The 24877-nt window shown below is 35.5% G+C and overlaps 1 protein-coding gene across 1 annotated transcript; it reads left to right on the forward strand.

Annotated features, from left to right (window-relative positions):
* The first annotated feature begins 2192 nt into the window (after positions 1-2192).
* LOC117408394 (choline transporter-like protein 1) lies at positions 2193-17862 on the forward strand. Its single transcript, XM_034013348.3, has 16 exons — positions 2193-2637; positions 3912-4001; positions 5602-5744; positions 7998-8134; positions 8539-8632; positions 9234-9403; positions 9754-9843; positions 10206-10345; positions 10914-11100; positions 11608-11773; positions 11958-12111; positions 12408-12491; positions 13841-13978; positions 14535-14771; positions 15187-15276; positions 16043-17862. Exons 1-16 carry the CDS (start codon positions 2614-2616, stop codon positions 16064-16066), a joined length of 1968 nt encoding a protein of 655 aa, XP_033869239.1. The 5' UTR covers positions 2193-2613; the 3' UTR covers positions 16067-17862.
* The last annotated feature ends 7015 nt before the right edge of the window (positions 17863-24877 follow it).

The following is a 24877-nucleotide window of genomic DNA, read 5'->3' on the forward strand; positions in this document are numbered from 1 at the left end:
CTTCCAGCTTCTCTAGTGTTGTCAAAGAAACCTTGTACACAGTCAGTGGCCACAACACCAGAGTTTTAGTTTGCCCGGTAAAGCGCTGCTGTCTGTGCTCTTCAACCCTTCCACTGCTTGTTGTCTAACTTCTCCCACATGAACTGTGTCCTTTAGACTTTTCACTGGCTTCTCAGACACTGTTGGTATTGCCTCACCATTAATGTAGAACCTTTTATCTACTACTTTACCTTTAATTATAGAGATGCTCCTTGATTTAGTGAGCTTAAATTGCATTTGTGCCCATTCAATGTTATTGGTAATTTGCCCAATAACCAATTAGTGCAGGCTACTGTTATAGTCATGGTTTTCATGTCATCCATGTATGCTCGAATTGGTGGTAGTCGTATTCCAGAAGCCAAGCGCTCTCCTCCCACTACCCATTTTGATGCCCTAATAATTACTTCCATTGCCATGGTAAAAGCCAGTTACGAAACAGTGCATCCTGCCATTATTCCAACTTCTAGGCATTGCCATAGTGCTGAATTCTGAAGTTGAAAAAGTCCCCAAATATATCAATTAGTAATAGTATTTTCTTTTTATTTTATGGTGTCAATGCCAAAATGCGCTGATTGACTGACAATCACACAAGCAAATTCTAGTGAATGCGTCACCTTTTGCTAAATATATTAATTTAAAATAAATTACTCAGTAAATCAACCCCGCCCCCCCGCCCCCCCATCCCCCCATCCCCCCATCCCCCCATCCCCCCATCCGACTGCTATTGGTAAATGAGAGAACTGTCAGTATTATTTTGTATCATTTCGGACGTACGCAATAATAACACAAACTGAGAAATAATGTTGGAATTTGTTAATCTTTTTATTCTTTATTCAGTAATTATTTTCTCCCATTTTAAAAGTGGGCTTTTGATTGGCTGATTTGGCGCCACTAGTCTCCTCAAGTCTCCACTGGTGCGCCATGCAGTGGCTTGAAACCTAGTCTCCTGAAACCAAGTTCCAAACAACAAAGTGGCTCTGTGTTCCCTCACTTTTAAAATTAAGTTAAACAAGATGAATGTTTAATTGTCTTTTTTTCTTAATAAGAGCGTCCATATACGCCCAATATATGCTCGACATAAGCCCGATATAAGCTCATTGCAAAGGAGCCGGCTCTTTTGTACAGCGGTATCGGCGCTATGTTTTAGTGCGAGAGGTCCTGGGTTTGCGCCCGCCCTCCGCCAGTGTGTGCATAGCCTGCCTGCGTTAACCGAAGTTCTCTACAATATACACAGTATATAATTCACACACATACTTTTTAAATGGCTTTATAATAATACAACTTTTTTTCTTACTGCTTATGCAGTTCAGTAGTATGCATCTTAGTACACTGCGCTACACAAAATTGGAAGACTTCTAACAAAAGATCAGAAATAGAATAAGCAACCTTTAAACTATTGGGAACATATGTGAAAACAATGCTGCAGGTTTTATACCTTTACCTTTGTAAGTACCTTTTAGGCATGCACCACTTATTTACGTAATTTTGACACTCACTGCAGGTTCAGTTTTCTCATATGTACACAGGGGCACCAGTGTGGCAGCACTGTGGAGTAGTGGTTAGGGCTCTGGACTCTTGACTGGAGGGTTGTGGGTTCAATCCCTAGTGGGGGACACTGCTGTTGTACCCTTGAGCAAGGTACTTTACCTAGATTGCGCCAGTAAAAACCCAACTGTATAAATGGGTAATTGTATGTGTATATATATATATATATATATATAAAAAAAATTATGTTATATCTGTGTAATGTGATATCTTGTAACAATTGTAAGTCGCCCTGGATAAGGGCGTCTGCTAAGAAATACATAATAATAATATGGGATGTGCATTTTATTGTTTGTTTTGTGAACTGCATATGTGGTAACAGGGCCAAGGTTAAATGATTACAAAAAATAATAAATAAGAGCTTAAGACTGGAGAGCGAGTAACAAAAATGTATTGAATATATATATATATATATGGTATATTTCTTGCAAATAACCTGAAAACGTGGCGACCCATCCAAATTAGGCTATGACATCACGAAACGTCACGGGGAATTCCCTTTGACTCGTTAGAATTTGCAGTGGATGGAAAACTATTTTTTCGCCCTTATGCCGCTACTATTTTCGTTGCAATTTTACCGAGTAACTTATAAACGCGCTTGATAAATGGATGGAAAACGCACTGCGGAGTTGAGTCAAAGATTGAATATCTTGGTATAATAGAATTTATTTGGTTGTGCTAGATTGGTACTTGACTGCCTTGTACAGCCAGTATCCCAGCATTCATGCTCAATCTCCACTGAGTGGAGAGAATCTTTTTCCGGCTACACCTGAAACAACCAGGAAGTGTTGTGCTATTAATCCAGTTTGAGGTATCCCAATGAGCTCCTTCCCTCTAAATAGTTATTAATCCTTTTACCCGAAGGAGGAAAAATCGGGATTAAAATGTGTTTAAATTAGGGCAGCTCTGATGTTCGACGTTTTTGCAGAAGATTTTGTTTACTGCATTGGAATTCGGAAGTAAGGGATATAGACATTGAACTCCTCAAGTTTTGGTTTGGTTTGGTGTAGTCGAGGTACTAAAGGTGCAATGGGATGCTGTGGCAGCAAAGAGGTGAGGAATTCAAAACCCTGACCAAGGGCTCAAAGGTTATTGCATTCATTTAGGTAAAAGCAACGTTTTGATTTGTCACGTGTACATTTTTGATCAATAGTCCCTTTTATGAATAATAATTTAAATAACATCTTTACAAAATACAGACGGGTGACTCATTCTTAATGGATAATATTACATCGCATGTACCCTTACGCTTCAGACCAAAAAATACACGAACGTCTTTTCATGTGCAAGTAGTACCTAATAACATTTTATGCAAAACACCTGTGCTTGATATTGTGTTTTTATTTGAAAAAATCATTTTTTGAATCACAAAATGTAAACAAATATGACTCCATTTTCCAGTGATAAGTAAAACGACCCAAGTTCTGTGTCCCATACATACTGCAGAACGTTTAGATCTTGTTTATTAGACCTTGTTTATATAGTAAACAAAAACTAATGTGGGGTACTTCAGATCTTTTATTTAAGATCTGAAGCGTCCACTGTCCAGCAACCCAGCTATTCATTATTAGCTTTGCAATATCCTGCTCTTGTTGTTGTTGTTGTTGTAACATACACATATTGTGTTTTATAAGTCTTTGTGGTGAGAATGTAATGTGATTGAGGGGCCTGACAATCCACTGTACAATAAACAACTAAGTCAATAATGTTTATCACGGTTTAAGGAGTGGTGATCAGAAAATACATTTACATTTCTGAGAAGGCAAGCAAAAAACAGTTGTTGGAAGTAATTAGGAAATTAACTTAAATTGTGCAAATTCATTCATGGTCCAGATTGCCAAAAAAACCCCAACCCTAACATATTTTTTTGTTAATGTAGTGTTACATGTAATAACATACTTAATTATTTGTGTTACCTGTACGAGAAAATTGGCATAATGTAAGGTGTGGTTGTTTTCTGTCATGCAGGCTGCCTATCTGAATCTTGATTAGCTATTCAGTTATATATGTGGGCCGTTCAGTGTGAAGTGGACTAAAGGCGGTGTCTCAACTTGACACAATATATATATATATATATATATATATATATATATATATATATATATATATATATATATATATAACCCAGTAAATGTGTTTTACGAGAAATTAATAAATCCAATATTTTGCCTCTTGACCCCACAATTTTGAGGTTAAGTGTGGTAAAATGCCTTTAAACTATACATGTGGTTGTGTAACATTAAACAACATTTGTTATCTTATGCTATGTTTTATAGTGTTTAATTTCACATAGGCTATTAGTTTTAACTTCAGGTGCTTTATTACAGGGATCAACACGAGAATGGAAACCTTTAGAGGATAGGAGTTGTACAGACATTCCATGGCTACTGATATTTGTTCTTTTCTGTGTTGGAATGGTAAGGAAACATTTTTCTTTCTGGGGTGGGGAGCAGTGCTGTAAACCATAAGCATTGTTCTTTTCTTGGCAATGATCATGTTAAAGTGATTAAAAAAAGCAAAACACAGACTGAGAAAACCAATGCTTTTACAGTAAAAAAATAAAAAGGATTGTATTTACTTCTCAAAAAACTTAAGGGATGACCTAATACCTGCTCCCAGTGTATTATAGTACAGAAAGTTGTTAAAGCACATGTACGCCAACACATCGAGGAATGCTTAGGGATAGCACAAAGAGAGAGAGAGAGCACTAGTATTAGGTCCTCTGCTCTTCCTAATCTACACTAATGACTTAGATTCTGGTATAGAAAGCAAACTTGTTAAATTTGCAGACGACACAAAAATAGGATGAGTGGCAAACACCGTTGTAGCAGCAAAGGTCATTCAGACAGCATTCAGAACTGGGCAGACACATGGCAAATGACATTTAATAAAGAAAAGTGTAAGATACTGCACGCAGGCAATAAAAATGTCCATTATGAATACCATATGGGAGATACTGAAATTGAAGAAGGAATCTATGAAAAAGACCCAGGAGTTTTTGTTGAATCAGAAATGTCTTCTTCTAGGCAATGTGGGGAAGCTATAAAAAAAGGCCAACAAAATGCTTGGATATATAGTGAAAAGTGTTGAATTTAAATCAAGGGAAGTAATGTTAAAACTTTACAATGCATTAGTAAGACCTCATCAATAATATTGTGTTCAGTTCTGGTCCCCTTGCTCCAAAAAGGATATTGCTGCTCTAGAAAGAATGCAAAGAAGAGCGACCTGAATTATTCCTGGTTTAAAAGGCATGTCATACGCAGACAGACTAAAAGAACTGAATCTATTCAGTCTTGAACAAAGACGACTAAGTGGCAGTACTGCACTGGTAATATCAATGGTACAGACCACACACTTTCACATTCTGTCTTTATAGTTGGTGCACACCCATATTTTACTGTTCTCTCACTACATTTCCATTGCAGTTGATAATGGAACCATTTCATTGCCACATTGTTTCAGCCTCTGGACATATGGTTTAACCTTCCGTTTTGCTTCAGTTTTACATAACACTCGATCAGATGACATTCCCCTTTGATTACTTCCCTGGAGATGTTTTGCTTTTGTTCACAAAACTCCTGTTTTTAGTTTAGAGGTAATACTGCAAATTATAACTCATCTATAAAAAAAACCAACAAAAAAAAACCAACATGTAACTGTGGAACATTGACAAAATATATTGAGAAGGGCATAGTGTTATGGTGCTAGAACGGTTCACTCTGCCAGTGTAAGTGGGGTTGAAAGAGCAAAGGTACTGTACCACATTACCAACCGGATTTCCTGACGTAGTAGTATATTATGACTTAAATTATAGTAAACGTTCCTTCATTCAAATAGAGTTAAAAACAATACTTTGACTATACTTGACTATACTTGAGCAAATCGCCACAGTTTTCCAAATGCTGGAATGTCATTCATTATTCTTGTTTCTCGATACAGTATCTATACACTAATGCACTTATATCCTTCCAACATCATCTTCAAGAAAGAAAACCTGTTTTTTTAAAACATTTTTAGGGATTCATCTGCGGATTTGCAGTCGCAACTGGAGCAGCAGCAAGGCTAGTGTCTGGCTATGACAGCTATGGAAACATCTGTGGTCAGAAGAATACAAAAGTAGAAGGAATAGAATACAGTGGGCTCGATCAGACGAAAAATAAGTGAGTTTTTAACAATGTATTTATTCATGAGGGTTGCTAGGATAAATACGGTATTCATTTGTAGTCTCTGCCTTTTAATGTTGAAAAAGAACTTCCCTGGTTGCATTCTGATTCTGAAATTACAAATACTGCCTGTCAATAGATCTTCCAATGTGCTTATGTAGTTCCTAATAAGTATTTACTGTCACTTTAAATAGTTACTGTAATTCTCCTCTTTAAGTGTAGACAGTCACTAATGATGAAAACAGAAGACATGATACTACAGGTAAAATAAATGCCAGTATCCCTTCACCACGCTGTTGACATGGCTGTTTGTATTTCCCTTCTTACTGGGAGTACTTTGGATACAGACAATATTTCTGGCCCTTCTGGTGCTTGCAAACCTAACATTAAGATGTTTTTGGGAGACGTTCATGCTTTTTCTTCATTTTACTGTAGCAGAGTTTATGGTGCAGTTAATGAGGCACTTTCCTGTTATGTATGGTGTTTAATTGTTCAGGAACATTCATACAGTGCTATGATAGTGGCATTTTTATTCATATTTGAATGACCCACCTAGTGGTTTTTAAAGCCCATGGAAAAGTCAGGGTACAGCACAGTGTGTTTCTATGTGGATGTTTACTGTAAAAATGGAATAACCTTGTCAAATCTATATTGTTATAAAACTTGCTGTTAAGGGATTTCATGTACATTGGGAGTTTATGAGAAAATACTGGATTATTAACTTTTTAGTGTTGGCTAAACTGTGACAAATTTACTTACTTAGTTTTATATTTTAGAAAAAAGTGGAGAAGATAACACTACGATACTTGCAATAAAAAACAAACCTGACGTTTTACAGATCATTAGCATGCATCAACGCCATCAGTTTTTATAACTACATTAATTCATTTTGGATCACTTAAACCTTTTGATGATCCAGTTTGCTTTTGGAGTTGGATAGTTTGATGTAAATGCTCTGGTACGAAATTCGACTCGGATGTCTTAAGCGAATCCCACGTCCTGACTAAACTAAAAGTAATGTTTAAAGCTTTGATCAACCAAATGGTGTAAAGAACATGAGTAAAACTGAATAGCAATGACCTTCAGTCAGATAGCATTTGATCTGTAGCTTGGTTGAACCTGATGTTTCGGCGAATTGGGAGCTTTAATGTGAATTCCTCATTGTTCAGTTTAACTATGATGGTTTAGCCCAAGGTTGTTACCAATAAATACATTAGAACTGGACAGTTGCTAATCAGTTTTACATAATTTCCTAAAATATATATTTTTTAAATTACATATTACTTGCTTTGCAGTCTCTGGTCGCCTATTTTAAGTTTTATTTGTATTTTCCCAGAAGTAGTTTTATTGCGTCCTGGTCATTGGTGACATAAAAAACTTGAGTCCTTGAAATTGGAGTTATTAACACCAACACTTGAGTAGCACAGAATAAGCTTACAGAACATCAACATTATAACAAAATAATTTTTACTTAGGGAAGATTTATGTAATTATTTAATCAGCTATAAAGTATTTACATGTAAGTAATGTGTTTATTTAAAACAAATGCGGTATTCTCCTAACATTTGAATCTGATTTAAAATGTTGATACTTTTATTTACAGCATGTATAGATTTATGTTGGCCGCCTTGGACTTTTAATCAAACAGTTTCAGGGCTATTTGAAGTTATATACAGTATATTTCATTACAAATCGTTTCTAGTCAATTCTTTATAGTTTTTCTGTATGTGCTAATTAAGGGGTACCAGTGGTTGAGAATGGAATATTCGGCCAGTACCAGGCACAGCCAAGGCTAGGGGCTGTAAACATTGTTCAGGTAAATATATAACAAGCTATACTTTCCATAAACATTTCCATTTTAAACATCCTTTAGAAAATGAAAATGTATAGCAAAGTGATTGGCAAAAAATAACACGGCTTAAATGGACAGAATAAACATATCTTGAATTCAACCCTTTCCTACAGCAAGAAGTCAGTCGACAGTTTTAAAAACAAACCTTTGATTCCATTCAGTCACATTTCACCAGGATCATATTGGGGAAATTTAAGTAAAACACCTGACAGAATGACCAAGCTTTTGCTTCACCACTGCAAAGTTAATAACACATTAAAAGTGTAAATGAAATAAACAATTTGGGCATGCATAATAATAATAATAAAAAAAGCTAAAGCTTAGTAAATCCGTCTTAAGTTTTACTAGAACAAAAATCTGTTCTTGTATGTACTGTAACATAACCCTTTTTATTTTAGATATGTCTTCTTCTTAGATCCATGCAACCTTGACATTGTTAATAGAAGAATCAAATCTATTGCTTTGTGCGTGTCAGAATGTCCAAGTACAGAGTTACACACTTTAAAAGAGGTGCAGGAATTTGGAAAAAACAACGGTAAGGCTTTCAAATTGCATTTTGTGGCTCAAAACGGTAATTCTATGTGAATAGCAGTTTAGTTCAAATTTTTGTTTTGGCACCAAAATTATTTAAACGGTTCCCTTTAATTTTAACATTAGAAGTTTTATATTATTCATATGATTTAAAAAAAAAAAGTTCTCTGCATTTAAGTGTTCCTACCTTTTTGTGGCATGTTAATGGACACTTTATTCAAGGTCAATCAACTGCAGGAACACAGCACAGTGATTTTTGTTTATCTGTGTATCAGTACATTGCTATACACAAGGAAAGCTGAAATGACTGATTTAAATGCACATTTTACAGAACTAGTTCTGATTTGAAATACAAAGAAACACTGTTTAAGTCTGACTATGGAAAATGTATTTGTTTTCATTCATTAGGGTCAAAACTCTGCTCCTATCAACTAGAGGTTTCTAAATATACCACTGACCCAGAGTCATCCAAGTTATGCCCAAAACTTCCTGTGCCACCAAGGTAATTCATAGGTTTTTTGTTGTTGTTCTTATATAGTTTAGTAATTCACTGCATATTTAATTCTTAATTCAGAGACATCTGCCACAAAATTCATTCTGATTGTCATTTGCTTGGTTGTTACTTGAAAAGTTTGTTTTGGTTTTTTTTTTTATTATTGATTACTGAATGTGGATGTAATTTGTACTATCTCAGTTTGTGTCAAAGTGTGCAGTTTAGTTGAATGCAGTTAGTGTACACATTTTACTAATTATCTAAATGTGGAAGCTCAAATTCAAATGTCCTTGAAATGATACAGATATGACTACCTGGTATCAGTTAAAGAAATTATATTGTTGTACAAATTAAAAAGCATAATTTAGGGAATAGCCTACTGTAAGACAGACTCAAGAATACAGAAATACATTTGGCAAATAGCATTCAATATATTTGTGAAATGAATAAACAAGTCTATATTTCTGGACCAAGGTTATGTATGAGATGACTCAGAATGCATTATTTTGCATATCTCCAGACATGTATCTATTGTTATGGTCACACATTATTTTAGATTTTGTTTCATCAACTGACATTTTTTTGGGTTTTTTTGTTGCTCTCCGAGTAGCAAGTCAATCCCACTGTTCCATCGCTGCACCCCGGTTGACGTCTCTTGCTATGCCAACTTTGCTGAGGCCTTGATCACCTTCGTTAGTGACAACAGTGTTCTGCACAGGCTTATCAGCGGAGTCATGACCAGCAAAGAAATAATAATAGGACTCTGCTTTCTATCACTAGGTAAGCCGTAGTGTGGTTTTTAAAGCACGGCTTGTCATTGTCGTGTTGAGTATCATACCACGTATATTTCAAGTTTATTCTGTACGTTTAGTTGTCCTTCAGATTTTAGTTTTTTGTTATTTTAAAGTTGTGCTCAGTGGGATGTAAGGTGCAATGGCAGTAGCGGCAGTATAGTCAGGCATGGTGCCAAGTTGAAATGGCTATGTCTGGTGGCAACAATTGCAGCAAATTGCAATCCAATATAAAAATCCCCATCAAATATCTTTGTTTACAGTTAAATGTGGGCGTTACGGAGTGCATTATATTGAGAGCTTAATTAATGTAAACTTTTTTCTTTTTCTTTTTTAAAGTTCTGTCCATGATTCTAATGGTCATCATTCGATATATCTCTACAGTACTTGTTTGGATATTAACTGCTTTAGTGGTTCTTGGATCAATTGGTAAGTTGAACCCCCTGCTCTTTTTTTCTATTTAAAACATATGTATTGAATGAGGGGGTATTTCATTCCTCCCCAGGAGGATTGGAGGGTTGATATTGGCCTAAGATGCATCAATACTTTGATATTTGCATTGCCGTTTTTGAGTTCTGAAATATTTAGCAGAGCCATTGGAATCTAAAATATATATAAAAAGATAGTGTTATTGGTTACTAAATACTAAATGTAAAAGGCAACAGGATCTGTTACATTTTTTTTTTACAGTAAGTACATACATTAGTTACAGTACCTAATTTTTACCTAATCTGTTCATATATATTTCTCTTCATAACACACTTTTTAAAAACCTTCTCAATGTCTTGTAGGAGCCACAGGTGTTCTTTGGTGGTTATATGTGGATCACAGGAAGTCCTTGACTGACAAACTGCCAGCAGATCAGCTTGAAGTATCCAGAGATAATGTTCAGGCTCTCCTGGTTTATGCAATTGCTGCTACAGTTTTCACGGTAGGTTCATGCAGCTTCTACTTCCAACAGTAAATTATTATAGCTCACTGCTAAAACCCAGGAAACACAACCGTATACTGCTTAGACCTTTTTGTGATTAAATTACTTTATTAAAGCTATTTTAACTTGTTGTTTTATTTTGGGGTAAACATGTAATATGTTTCTATTGTATATTGCACCCAATATTTTTTATTATTTTCTTTTATTGTCATTAGATGGTAGTCAACAATTGTGTGCATGAGTACAAATGAGTCAATAATTGTATAGATGAGTACAAAAGCATAGTTTCTTGCTTTGTAATTAACAGATTTAATTCAGTTTTAATTAGTACTTGCCCAGAGACACATTAAAGGGAATTACTCAAAGTATGGAGTAGGTGAAGTAGATGCCCCTTGTTGACAATATCTGATACATTTTAACGCATCCTTGTAATGTGGAAAAAGTTGATCGTTTTTCACATTTACCAAATATTTTTTTGTTGTATTTTACTGATGATCTTAATATTACTTAAAATAACATTTTCTTAGTTAAGGGAACTAGAACGAATAATATATTTGTTTTTCTTTAGGTGATCCTGTTGCTGTTGATGTTAATAATGCGCAAAAGAGTGGCTCTTACAATTGCGCTGTTTCATGTGGCCGGAAAAGTTTTTATCCACCTTCCGCTGCTTGTCTTCCAGCCATTTTGGACATTTTTGGCTTTGATGTTCTTCTGGAGTTACTGGGTTATGGTTTTACTCTTCCTGGCAACTACAGGTAAGGATCCAGGAATTTCTACTCGTAGTAAGTTATATGCTAGTATGCTGCGTGTATGCGACATGTAAGGAATTACATTACTGTTTTGGGTTGTCTGTCAATCTGAGAGGATAGATCTATAAACAGTTCTTTTTCAAGCATCTTTGTACTTCTTGTGCACCAGGTATAAGCAGGCTTAAAAGACCTGCAATGTTCATCCTTCTGAAGTGCAATGAAAGAATGTCTGCACTGTAAGGAAAGTATGAACAGCTGAGACCTCTTGAATCCGCCATAATCACTGTGCCTGTATGGGAAATGTCATGCAGACATTCTGAGCTGATGTTCAGCATTTATGAACCAGCCTGTATTTCTTTAGCAATTAGTGCACAGGCAGATTTTGCTTAAAGCACTTTTTTTTACCACTGTACCAACAAGTTATATATGCTTATTTCAAATGATTACTTTGTTTCTATTCTTCCCTTTTGACTGAAATTCAGTGCTCTGATATTCATTTTTTTTTATTAACAGGAGATCCTGTTAAGAACGAACAAGGCTTTGTAGAATTCAAAATGTCTGGCCCTTTGCAGTACATGTCTTGGTATCATTTTGTTGGTTTGATCTGGATAAGTGAGTTCATTCTAGCTTGTCAGCAGATGACTGTGGCTGGTGCTGTTGTAACATATTATTTTACAAGGTAAGGAATAGTTTTTAAACTTTGTAGATAAATCGGTATGAAGGTATTTATGCTTTTGATTTAATCTGCAGAATACTGTAGTAAAAGTAAATGAAACAAGATAAATAAATCGCATTACCAGTAGGCTATTTCCAAAATTAAGTACATTTGTTAATGCTTGTTTTTCCTATTTTTTTATATACAGGGATAAAGCAAATCTTACCCTTCCTATACTCGAATCTGTGTTTCGGCTCCTTCGTTACCATATTGGTACAGTTGCTAAAGGCTCCTTCATCATCACATTAGTAAAGATTCCTCGATTGATACTCATGTACATTCACAGCCAGCTGAAGGGAAAAGTAAGAAAACTATTATTGTATTATTATGTTGTGTTGGGTTAATGTGCATCTGTAGTTATTTCGTTTAACACATACCATCGTTACTAAACTGTTGGAATTGACATGGTTAATGATCATGGTGTATTGCTTGGGGGAGGGGGGTGAGCCGTGAGCCACAGAAGACGTAGTTTAGAATTTTGTGTTAAACCAGTAAACTAAAAAAGAAAAGACTATCTCATGAAACAGAGTGGGGAAACTATGGAGATTTATGACTTTTAGTGGCTTTTCAATGTTTTATATCAGCTTTTGATTTGCAGGAAAACGCTTGTGCCCGATGCATTTTGAAGACTTGTATCTGCTGCTTGTGGTGCCTAGAGAAGTGCCTAAATTATTTAAACCAGGTAAGTTTTATATTGATTTATTATTTTTTTTTTAAATTTAGTAGTCGGCAATTATTGATTTTACCTCGCGTTTCTCCCAATTTGGCATATCCAATTGTATTTTAAGCTCAGCTCACCGGTACCACCCCTGCGCTGACTCGGGAGCGGCGAAGATGAACACACGCTGTCCTCCGAAGTGTGTGCCGTTAGCCGACCGCTTTTTTTCACTCTGCAGGCCTGCCATGCAGCCAACCCAGAGCTACAGCGTCGGAGGACAACGCAGCTCTGGGCAGCTTATAGGCAAGCCCGCAGGCGCCCAGCCAGTCTACAGGGGTCGCTGGTATGCGGTGAGCCGAGGACACCCTGGCCGACTTAAGCCCTCCCACCCTGGGCAGCGTTCAGCCAATTGTGCGCCGCCCCCTGGGAGCTCCCATCCACGGTCGGCAGTGGAATAGCCTGGACTCAAACCGGCTGCCTCCAGGCTATAGGACGCATCCTGCACTCCACGCGGAGCGCCTTTACCAGATGCGCCACTCTGGAGACCCCCTTTTATATTGATTCTTTAGTAACTGTTAATTTCTATATTTTTATATACTTTAAATGACAGAAAATATTACACTTTGGATGTGCAACTGTACCAGTAAAATGTGGCATTTTATAGGCTGGTGCCCAAAACCAAATTTTAATTAAAAGAAATAAGAGAAATAAATTGCCTCCATGGGAAATACAATTTCAATGGATACTTTCACTATTGTGGAGAATCTGGTGACTACAATGTATGGTGGCAAGGCTACTGATGGTGTGAATCTTCTAAGCTTGAGTGGCAAAACCTGAAATACCTTCACTCACTGGTCATGGCTGGCAGCGGGATGAAGCCACTGGTGCCATGGTGCCCACATTACTGACAGCCCCTGATATGTTGCTACAGTTAGTTGCATGTGGATGCTGGAAATCAGAGAAAAAATGTATTCCTCATGCTGGCAAGAAAACACTACATATAAATCTTGCTTGGGCCCTGGACTTAGTATTCCAAACTGAAATTCAGCATACAACATTTTGATTTATATAGACTTTTTTTTTCAATAATTTGCCAAAAGAGTGTGAGCACCAGTTAAGCTTTTGTTAGGACTGACTATTTTCCTTCAATGTGTATTCTGATTAGCTTTCCATTTGCAGCCTGCATGCTTATATAGCACTCCCTCTTACAATGACATGATAATACCCTAATATATAGTATTAATATGAGATTCACTTTCTTGAAATCCTTTAGGTAGCAGTAAAAATCTAACGTAACTTATTTTATATTTATAATAATGAGGTTCCTTCCCACGCAAACAAACCAAACCTGCTGTCTTATGTTTTGTTTACAGAATGCATATGCAGCCACAGCTATCAACAGTACAAATTTCTGTACCTCTGCCCGTGATGCATTTGTAATTCTGGTGGAGAATGCATTGAGAGTCGCTGCTATCAATACAATTGGGGATTTTGTTCTGTTTCTAGGAAAGGTATGAGTGCAGTTTAAAGTGCGTCAGGAAATGTCATTTTTGTATGTGATTTCTGGCAAGTAATTACAAATAAGTCAGACAAATTAGATTACTAACAGTTATGTTTTTCATCTAAACAGTAAGTTGGGATCTGCTTCCCTCTTGTTTTTAGTGTCATAAAGGTAATGTTTGAGAAGGTACCTTCCCATCCTTTTCCAAGTCATACAAGCAAATACCTTTCAGGGTCACTGGCAACCCATTTGCTAACAAAAGATGGGCACAAGACAGGGGGGAACCAGTGGTATTTTAAGGTTTCTTTAATCTGCAGAACTAAGGATTTGAAGTTGTCATTATGCTTACTAAGTAAACTTTTACATAACTGTAAATTACTAAACTCATATCTAAAGTAATGTTTTCAAGAGAGTGTTTGCTGTTTGGGAGGGTTTGTGGAAATCATGACAGTGATGAAATTGTTTAATTAATTGAAATGTTCAACTAAATGAGAAGCTATTGCAAAGTGGACAGTTACTCCACTTGTGATGCACATTTCTTTTTTATTCTTTTTTATTTTTTTTAGGTTTTAATAGTGTGCACCACAGGCTTTGCAGGTGTATTGGCTCTGAACTACCAGCGGGATTACACAGTCTGGGTGCTCCCTCTTATTATCGTCGGCCTATTTGCTTTCCTTGTTGCCCACTGCTTCCTGTCCATATTTGAAATTGTGGTGGATGTTCTTTTCCTGTGTTTTGCTATTGATACAAAATACAATGATGGGACTCCTGGTAAGGAGTACTACATGGATAAGGCTCTTATGGTAAGTTGTTTCCCTGTTATTTTTTATTTTTTATTTTTGTTAAAGTTCACGTATTACATTTTAGTATTCAGGGAAACCCATTGTTTAAAATAAACAAAACTTGAGTAAATTAATTTGTGTAAAATAATTATATATATATATATATATATATATATATATATATATATATATATATATATATATATATAAATTATGTGTGTGTGTGTATATATATATGTATATATATATATGTGTGTATGTGTGTGTGTGTGTGTGTGTGTGTATATATATATATATATATATATATATATATATATATATATATATATATATATATATATATATATATATATATATATATGATTGCATTTTGTCTTGTTGTGATTATGGAAAATACATATTGCTCAGGGATCTTGGCACGCGTTTGTTTTTGCAGGAATTTGTGGAAAATAGCAGAAGATCAATGCAAGACAAAAGCCGGGGGGGCAGACCAAACTCTGCTGATGGCAGAGAACTTAAACCAATGGTGAGTTCCTGTAAGGATTCTGAAACCCTCCAGGAATTTCACTTTTATTTCCTGTTCCTTTCTGTCTTCGTGGATTGGGTTTTTTCTGAGCATGCTTTTGTTCTGTGTGTCACCCAAGACATGCTACTCTTTTTGTTTTTGTACTTGCCTATTACCTTGATGCTTGAGTTCATGACATTGTTTCCATCATCTGCTGTTCAAGCAAGCTAGCAGAGCTAGTGTCCCTTGAAACACACAAGGTGCCAGATTTCCTAATGAAGCTTCCTTCACAAGGTCAGTTGAGTCACTGCATCTTCAATAAAGATTGTGATTTGTACAAGTAATGGATCTGAATGTTTAATCGGTAGTTATGAATTTATGTATGCAGCATAAATATAGGAACTGCACTGCATTCAACTATTTGGCTGAACATGATGGAGATAGACAACAAATAGGCTGGTATAATGTGTGTGACTACATTGAAATTGGCAAGCTTTGATTTCAAGATATGGCAGCCTTAACTCAGGGATACTGGACCTGTGTTTTTTTTTTTTGTTTTTTTTTTAGATCTATAGTGCCTTGTCATGTTTTTGTTTATACCATGTGCACATCATTTCTTTTCCTCCTTTCTCTTCTGTAGCCTTTTATATGTGTATTTATTAACATATTCAATTCAACATTTACATTTAAAAGCATAAAAAGACTTAATTTAGTATACCCTTGCATGAAGTATTTGCATACAGTTGATATTGTTTTAAGTAAGATTCGACCACTGTTTGTTTTCTAGGCCACTGGAGCAAGTTCAGCTTGACCAAAACCACCTATGGGACTTTAGACCTTCCAAATGATGATTGTTGTTGTTTTTTTTTTTTTTTTTTTAACCAGTGTGTACCATGTTTACTATGCTTTCACCCCAGGGAATACAATCTTTTATAATAACGATATTTACCATACTTAACAACGTAGTCGCCATTATATATCAAAGGTTCTTCATAGTTTCACTGCTGGTGGATTTTTTTTTTAAGATGCCAAATATCAAGGAATCTCCTTGTTTTGTAAGTAAGTCTTTTTGCATTAACATTATGTATATACATAAGCTTTGGTTATAACACTCCACACATTCATTCCTTTACCTATATAACATCAATAACTAAGTAATTTCACATTTTATACATTCATTGGTTGCCAGCATAACTGTGTGTGGGTTACAGTTTAACTGAATGAATATATATATATATATATATATATATATATATATATATATATATATATATATATATATATATATATATAATGTATGTATTATTTTATTTCAGGGTAAGGATTTTGTCATTTGTACTATTTCACAACGTGGAGTCATGGTTCCCGAGTGACACAATGAGCAATAAGAGAATACTTATTATAAAGGGACCTCTTTATACATGCACTAGTTTATCAAGCTGATTTTATAATAGTGATGAAAAACACTACAGATTTTTTAATGCAGTACTTGGATACAGAATGATTTATAATTTGTGCAACAATGTCGGACTGTAGTGAAAACTTGGTTGTATGTGGGCAATGATATGCTAAGGTAAAAGGTCTATGACAGAGTAACTCTGTGAGGTCACCGGAGGTTTGTTCAATGTCAACATTTAAGTAGAATTGAAAATAATTCAAAACAACAATGTTGCGCAAATTATGAATCGCCCTGTATTAACATAAGTGGTTAATTGTCTTGAGTATAACAAGTTGGAGAAATGGAGGAATGATTTATCATCTTTGGAAACCTGCTTTAACCAGTTAGGAAGGCATTACCTCCTGTTGGATGTCATGATGATTATGCATTGCTAAGAGGAGTTCTGAAATCACAGTACAAAGAGTTGGTTATGAAGTTTGCCTTAAGAAAATACACACTGTAGGTTTGATGTTGTTACCTGTGTGCATCTTTTAAAATCAGGGTTTAAAAATTGTTGAGACTGGGCCAAGAAGATGTATATCTTTTTTTTTTTTACGGTTCTCGGACAGAACCTTAAACTAACCCCATGTGACCCTACAATTGTTTGTATACTTCTATCCTAGTCAGCTCTAGTGATAATGGTTTTCAAACAGGTCTGTACTGGTAAGCGGGTCTGTCGCTTCGGACAACTAATCCATTGGCTTTCTCACTTGAGCTGATGTTGATGAGTCACACAGGTAGTGTATTTTTGTATCCTTGTTACTATTGGTTTATGAGCATAGACAACTGTTTATATCTTAAACATATGCAAATATTTTCACAGATCAAAAAAAAATATCTTGTTCCACTAACAATATGTATTTTTGGCCTTAATTTGATGTCTGTATGGTTGTCTCAGAAAATCTGACTTGATATCTGAGCTAGAGAGCAGTTGACTAATACTGTAAAATGTTTTTTTTCTCTGTTTAATCACAATAGAACTCTGTTTTATGGTAGAGAAATTCGATTTCAATGTATGTATATTTACTATTAATGATGGGCAGATCGGAAGTTGTTTTTTTCTAATTTAACACTTATTTTAGGTGAATTATTGTTGCAAGCAACTAATGCTTGCTTTTTATATAAATTCTTATGTATCTCTTTTTTAAAATAAAGATAGAACATTTTCATTCATCGCGTACAATGTCATTTTTACAAGGAGAATTGCTTTGTGTTGCATCAAGTTCAATAAGCGCAGCGAGCAAGGCAAGCAAATTTCCTTCACTCGATTCACACACCAAACACAACAGTAATGAACTCCTAGTCCATTGCTATTTCCACATGGATGACATATACTCCTGATTCCTGACTGGTCAGTTCCATAGATTCTGTGGAGAGCGAGTACAAAAATAAAATAAAATAAAATAAACCAAGCAATTTCCAAATTCGCTCGATCATTATTGACATGACGTTGCCTTGCATCTGGTTTGAGGAGGGCTTTACATTCACAGAAGGGGTTTCTTCATGTCATTTACTTTTAATGTAGATTTTGTTTAATATCTGGCAAGACGTTTTTTGTTGGATTCACTTTTCTTCTGTTGGAATGCATTTGCTATGCACTGTGGTCAACATGTACACAGTAATGTGTAGTTAATCAATACTCTGTCTGAACTCTTTGTGTGAGTTCATTCAGTAAGTGAAACTAAATAGTTTTTAATACAAGTTTACTCTAGTCACAGCTGAACCCTATTGGAATAAAGTGGGCATCAACCACCTATCTCAATACCTATTGATAACACAATGTCATAAAAATATTTTTAAGATAGGAATCGCTTGCTTCAATTAATTGTTTGAAACGTCCTATTAAAAAAATAAATAAATAAACTCTGACATGTTGTCTCCATCACATGTGGTCGTCTACCACAAACAGAGGAAACACCTCGCTAGAATTTGGTCCATTTTAGCTGGAATGACCCTTAAGTGAAATACTGAAAAATAGTGTCGTGAAAATAACTTCTCTGTTGGGAGGTACAGAAACATCCTGCTCTTGACTTCCCTGGTAATCCATCAGTGAAGTACCAAATATGCCTATTTGATTGGGTTTGAGAGTGGAGGAATGTTCAGAACTGCTGGAACTAGTACAGAATACCAGAATACAATGTGTTCTCCTGACCAGCATCAGTCCACAGCTGTTTTTTCAAATGGTTTTTCCATATATATATGTGTGTGTGTGTGTGTGTGTGTGTGTGTGTGTGAATGTTTCCCCAATATTAATTTTCTACTTGTAAGATCAGAAGTGAGACAAGCAGTTTCACAGATCTGCCTTTCAACCTTCACATTGTCCCTGTGTATTTTTGAATTTCTACCATATAAAACAGCTGCCAAATAATTAAAACATGTTTTAATCATTTCTTGTTCGCACTGAAGGTGGTATACCATATAACTGAAATAAAAATACTGTTATATGCCAACTGCCATACATTATAACAAGATTTTCAGTAATCAACTACTTCATACAGTACATAAGAAAGGGGTGTTGTACTTCTGTTGCCTTGGAATTGTGCGCACACACTGTAAAACCTCACCTACATCCCTGGCCAGTCAACCATTTATAAAACCACTGTGGTCTATTACAGCTTTGCAATAGTTTAAAAAATTCATGTTCCAGCAAATGGTTGATAAGTTCATTTGAATGAGCTACTAATACTGTATTACGCTGGAAGCACTGCATTTTCAGACTGATAGAAGGTTTGCCTAAAGTGGAACTAATTACTAATTAAGTCTAGTCCCTTTGTGTGTACTATATTTAGAGTCTAATGCGACTTTTTTTGTAATGTATTTTTAATAGAAAAACAGGTTTTCTTACATCTGTTGTGTTTGTTTTGTGCAAGCTTTCCAAACAGCCAGGATACAATATCACAAGTTAAGGTATGTTTTCACTTGTAGAATTGTAGGTTTTAATACTGAGCTTGGTATACTGCATGTGAAGGGTCACATGCAGATTGTTGTAAGCTCTCTTTAAGCGGCTTTGCTGGAATGATTAACATTCTCAGCTGCTGTATGTTACCAGCAAAAATGTTTTGGTATTCCTCCCATGTGTGCTGCTTAACATACACCTTTCTAACTGTTGCCTGACTTTTTATACTGGACTCAAGCACCAGATCATAATAAAAGCATGATATTGCTTTATACAATACATTGCAAATTCATCCTTAATTTAAATGTTTAGGTTTGTCATCAACATTCATCAATATTGCTAACTTTCTTGCAGAACACATTTTATGACTCCTTTGCTTCTGCTGTGCTTTTTCATTTTGAGTGTGAATGATTGTATCACATGCTCCAACTGGTCTGATGACTATGTTGGAGCCCCAGTGATTTCAGTATGTTGATGAATAGGCTGTATAGGGGGAAGTGGCAGTGTGGGTTGGAGTGGGGAGTTTCTGGCAACATTTATCACTGACTGGTTTGCTTACTTAATTTCACAAAACTAGAACCAACCAACACAACTAAATGTTACACTTTCTCCTTTCTTTAAGTAAAAGACTGCTTAAGTTTCACAATATTATTTTTTAACGGTTTTAAAAGATAAACATTAGGAATCAGTTTCTTCATTATTTTATTTGTTAACAAAAACAGTCAATCAGAACTGCCGCAGAACTTTTAAGTTTCTTCTATTGAAAAATAATTGGCATGCTTTGGTTTACTGATGAAATAAAATAGGGTGATTCATAATTCGCACAACATTGTTGGCACATCATGAAAACTGAAGTGTAGGTGAAGGATGGTATGCAAAGGAAAAATGTCTAACAGGCACTCTGTGATCCACCATTTGGCCACCAAAGGTTTCTTCAATAATGTCAATATTTAAGTCGCATTGTAATTCATAATTATGAATCAACATAAATGCATACATGTGTATTTACAAGTAAACATATATGCACATTATGTCCACCTTAAGAAACACATATCCATTGTGGAGATTAATTATATGTTTTGAGCAGCCTGTTTAACTACTGACACCTTATCATCTGACAGATAATGAATATCTAACAGATGATTTGCTTGCAGAAGTCCATATACTGTATATTACAATTTGTAAGAATATATACAGTTTATGAAAGTGTGCTGTGTCAGTTGAAACAATTATTTCCACTCAGAAAGCAAGATTTAAACACGAAGAGAAGAAAGAGGCCAGTGAACAACAGATTTTAGAGAGGTGCTTCACATCACAAAATGAGGAAGAGGAGCCGTACAACAAGGGTGAACAAACCTACTAACTGCAATGACATCACGCAAATCACCTAGTGTATTGAAGTACTGTATTTGGATGTCCAAGATCGGTAACCAATTAGGGGTACAAAGTCATGGTTCAAATCCCATTCACACTGAGTCATACCTGGCAACAGTAGGTTTTCAAAATAAGGGAGCTTTTGTAAACTGATATCTTAATGCTGAATTGAAGTGAATACCTACATAAGACAACGGCATACTTTATCACTTGGTAGAATGATAGACTGTGATACGGTGCTTCTTCTAATTGGTTTTAAAAAGGCAAAATATCAAACAGAAAAACAACCATGATATGCTTCACAATCAAATTCTCTCTTGGCCCGTGTTTCTTATTGTACTGTTGTAAGTAGCTGATTTGGCAGCAGCCAGTACTTTGTAAGCAGGCCAAAAAGTCCGTCATACATTAAACAAAAGACAAAATACACAACAACGTGATATTGCAACTGCACGTGTTACTAATCGGCTTGAATTCCTAAAGCAATTGATGCTGAAATGGTAATAGAATCGCCTTTCACTATTTGTGTGACTTTTAGGCTTTTCTGCAGAATACTTTTCAGTTTGTGAGTCTGGGAACATGTCTACATACAGATTTGCTGAACGAGTCACAGCATGTAAAGGGCTCTGCATAGGTAACTTTCTTGATCTCTGTTTTTCATTTGGCAACGAACGATTTGATGCTGAAATGAAATAAAGATATAACAGAATAAAATAAAAGATACAACAATTAAAGCTAATACCGGTTTTTTTTATATAAATAAGCTAATGTTATAAGAAACGGCATTAGGGGTTTTAAGATACATGCTGTCATTCCTTATTTATCTATGGTTTTACAGTTTTTTCGGTATTCCCGGTCTGTCATTCCATGGAAAACAGCTGTAATTCCACTTTTATTTTGTATAATAGTTCGTGTCTATGTAATGACATAAGAGGTTTTAAGATTTGTCTTAGGAATTAGAAGTTATAAGCTGTCTTTCTTTTTTTCCTGTTATATTTAATGGGCATTGCTTTCTCCATTGTAGTCAATGGGCAGTTGTTGTTTTTTTTTTTTTTTTTACTGGAACGGCTTATCACATGCGAAGCCCTCTTACAGATGAGCATGTGAGCTTGTCTCGTGCACTGAATGCATGCTTGCAACAGGGTTCCCCAGGGTCCTAAACCTTGCTAGCTACATCCGGGGATTGCAGGTTTGCTGACATAAGGGGTTTAACAGTGGAGTTTTTGAGCAAAATACAGAGAAAATCAGCCCTGGGAACTGTGTAGATGAAATATCCAAAAACCGGGAGTCCCAGCAAATAAGGGAGAGTTGGCTGGGGGTCCACAGGCAATGCTACACTGCATTAACTGGGTTGGGGAAGAAAACAGGTTAACTGCTGAGTCAACAATGAGACTACATTCAAAATTAAGCTTTTCAAATTGGTTAGAAAAATGGGTGGAAAATATCATATGGTATTTGCTTTTCATTAGCGTTACCTGATTTCATTTTCTCATGATGCTGTCAAAGCCAGAAACCAGGTCTCTAATAGCGATATAACTTTTCATTCACAAACACATGTATGAAAAATCATAATGAGCTCAAAATGTTAAAATCTTTTTCACTCAGGAGAAGATTACATTTGGGTCTCAAGGTAGGGCTTTTTCATTCGGCCCATCTTGCTCGTTTGGTTGTTAGTAGCTTATTCATCCCAGAATCTCATCAAGCAGCTTCTTGAAGGATCCCAGAGTGTCAGCTTCAACAACATTACTGGGGAGTTGGTTCCAGACCCTCACAATTCTCTATGTAAAAAAGTGCCTCCTATTTTCTGTTCTGAATGCCCCTTTATCTAATCTCCATTTGTGACCCCTGGTCCTTGTTTCTTTTTTCAGGTCGAAAAAGTCCCCTGGGTCGACACTGTCAATACCTTTTAGAATTTGGAATGCTTCAATCAGATCACCGCGTAGTCTTATTTGTTCAAGACAGGAATAATTCTGGTCTCTCTTCTTTGCACTCTTTCTAGAGCAGCAATATCCTTTTTTTTAACAAGGTGACCAGAACTGAACACAATATTCTAGGCGAGGTCTTACTAATGCATTGTAAAGTTTTAACATTACTTCCCTTGATTTAAATTCAACACTTCTCACAATATATCCAATAATTTTGTTGGTCTTTTTTTATAGCTTCCCCACAGTGCCTAGATAAAGACATTTCTGAGTCAACAAAAACTCCTGGGTCTTTTTCATAGATTCCTTCTTCAATTTCAGTATCTCCCATATGGTATTCATAATGGACATTTTTATTGCCTGCGTGCAGTATCTTACACTTTTCTCTATTAAATGTAATTTGCCATGTGTCTGCCCAGTTCTGAATGCTGTCTAGATCATTTTGAATGACCTTTGCTGCTGCAACGGTGTTTGCCACTCCTCCTATTTTTGCGTCGTCTGCAAATTTAAAGTTTGCTTACTATACCAGAATTTAAGTCATTAATGTAGATTAGGAAGAGCAGAGGACCTAATACTGATCCCTGTAGAGCTCCTAAATTATGGAATGCTCTGCCTTCGTTTGTCAGGGAAGCTGGAACTTTTACAGTTTTCAAGTCAAGACTAAAAACCCACTTTTATAAAATGGCTTTCTTATTTTAGTGGGTTTTAATGTAACTTTAAAATTGCTGCTTTTGTATTATGTGTATACTGTTATTTAAATGGTCTGACTGGCAGTTGTGGTTTGTTCTCTTTTTTCTGCTATGTATTGTACAGTGCTTTGCAATACTTTTGTATAAAAAGCGCCATATAAATGCAATAAATAAATAATCCATATGTGTAACTGCTAAGCTGTACAGGGTCATCAGCAGTTAAGGCATTGATTGTGATTGTATGGCTCTACTTACAGTACAAGGATGTGTGATGACATTTGCATAGCAGGTCACGTTGACCTCTGTGTATGTCAGAACAACACCACATGGAAACAGTGGTTCAGATTTCTGACGGATTACAGCACATAAGCCCCCATAGATTTTGGAAACCAACCATAAATTGGTCAATAATAATAATAATAATAATAATAATAATAATATATTTTGTAAATTGAACCCTTATAATATTGCATTGTTTTTTTTGACAACACCCCATTAAAACGGGCTACAATGATTTTTGCCAACAACCACTTTTCTGTTTTCTGTTTGCATAACCAAATGTTTTGCCAAGGGTGTACAGGGGTACACAGCCTGTCTGATTACGAAAAACGATTGTAATAAAAACACACACATTGTTTATGCCATTGGGTTCACTTGCTGGCCTTGTATTAATGTCACTTATCACAACTGTACTCTTCTTGTGTGGTTAACTGATAAGGATATCTCCTCTTAAGTGGTCCAGGAGATCAGGAGATCTTGCCACTGTCATTTAAATGGTGCAGGAAGTCCTGACCGCAGTAATCCTTATCTCTTTTCAAATACTTCAAGTAAACAATGTGAAATGACAGTGTGTCTATGTACTTAATTACACTCATCTTTGGGATTTACATACATTGGGATAACTACTCATTTATTTCTGGAAGTACCATATTCTTTTAATCGAAGGCTGCAGTTCATACAACATGTCAAATTATTTTGTATTCTGGTGATTTTGATCAGCATTTTCTTTAAAAGGTGAGACAAAAAAGATTCACATGAAGATTCACATGTTTAGAATGATACAACCGTTACACATTCAAGACAAAACGTCAGTGTTTATTACTGGAATAGATGCAATAGATTTGTGTTCAGAACAAGTACACATTGTAATCTAGTGTTTGTATATATATATATATATATATATATATATATATATATATATATATATATATATATATATATATATATATATATATATATATAACAACAACAACAACAAAAAAACAACACAATAAAATTGTTAAATAAGAAAGACGGATGCTGGATG

Source organism: Acipenser ruthenus, chromosome 2 (assembly GCF_902713425.1).
Source record: "Acipenser ruthenus chromosome 2, fAciRut3.2 maternal haplotype, whole genome shotgun sequence".
Lineage (NCBI taxonomy): Eukaryota > Metazoa > Chordata > Actinopteri > Acipenseriformes > Acipenseridae > Acipenser > Acipenser ruthenus.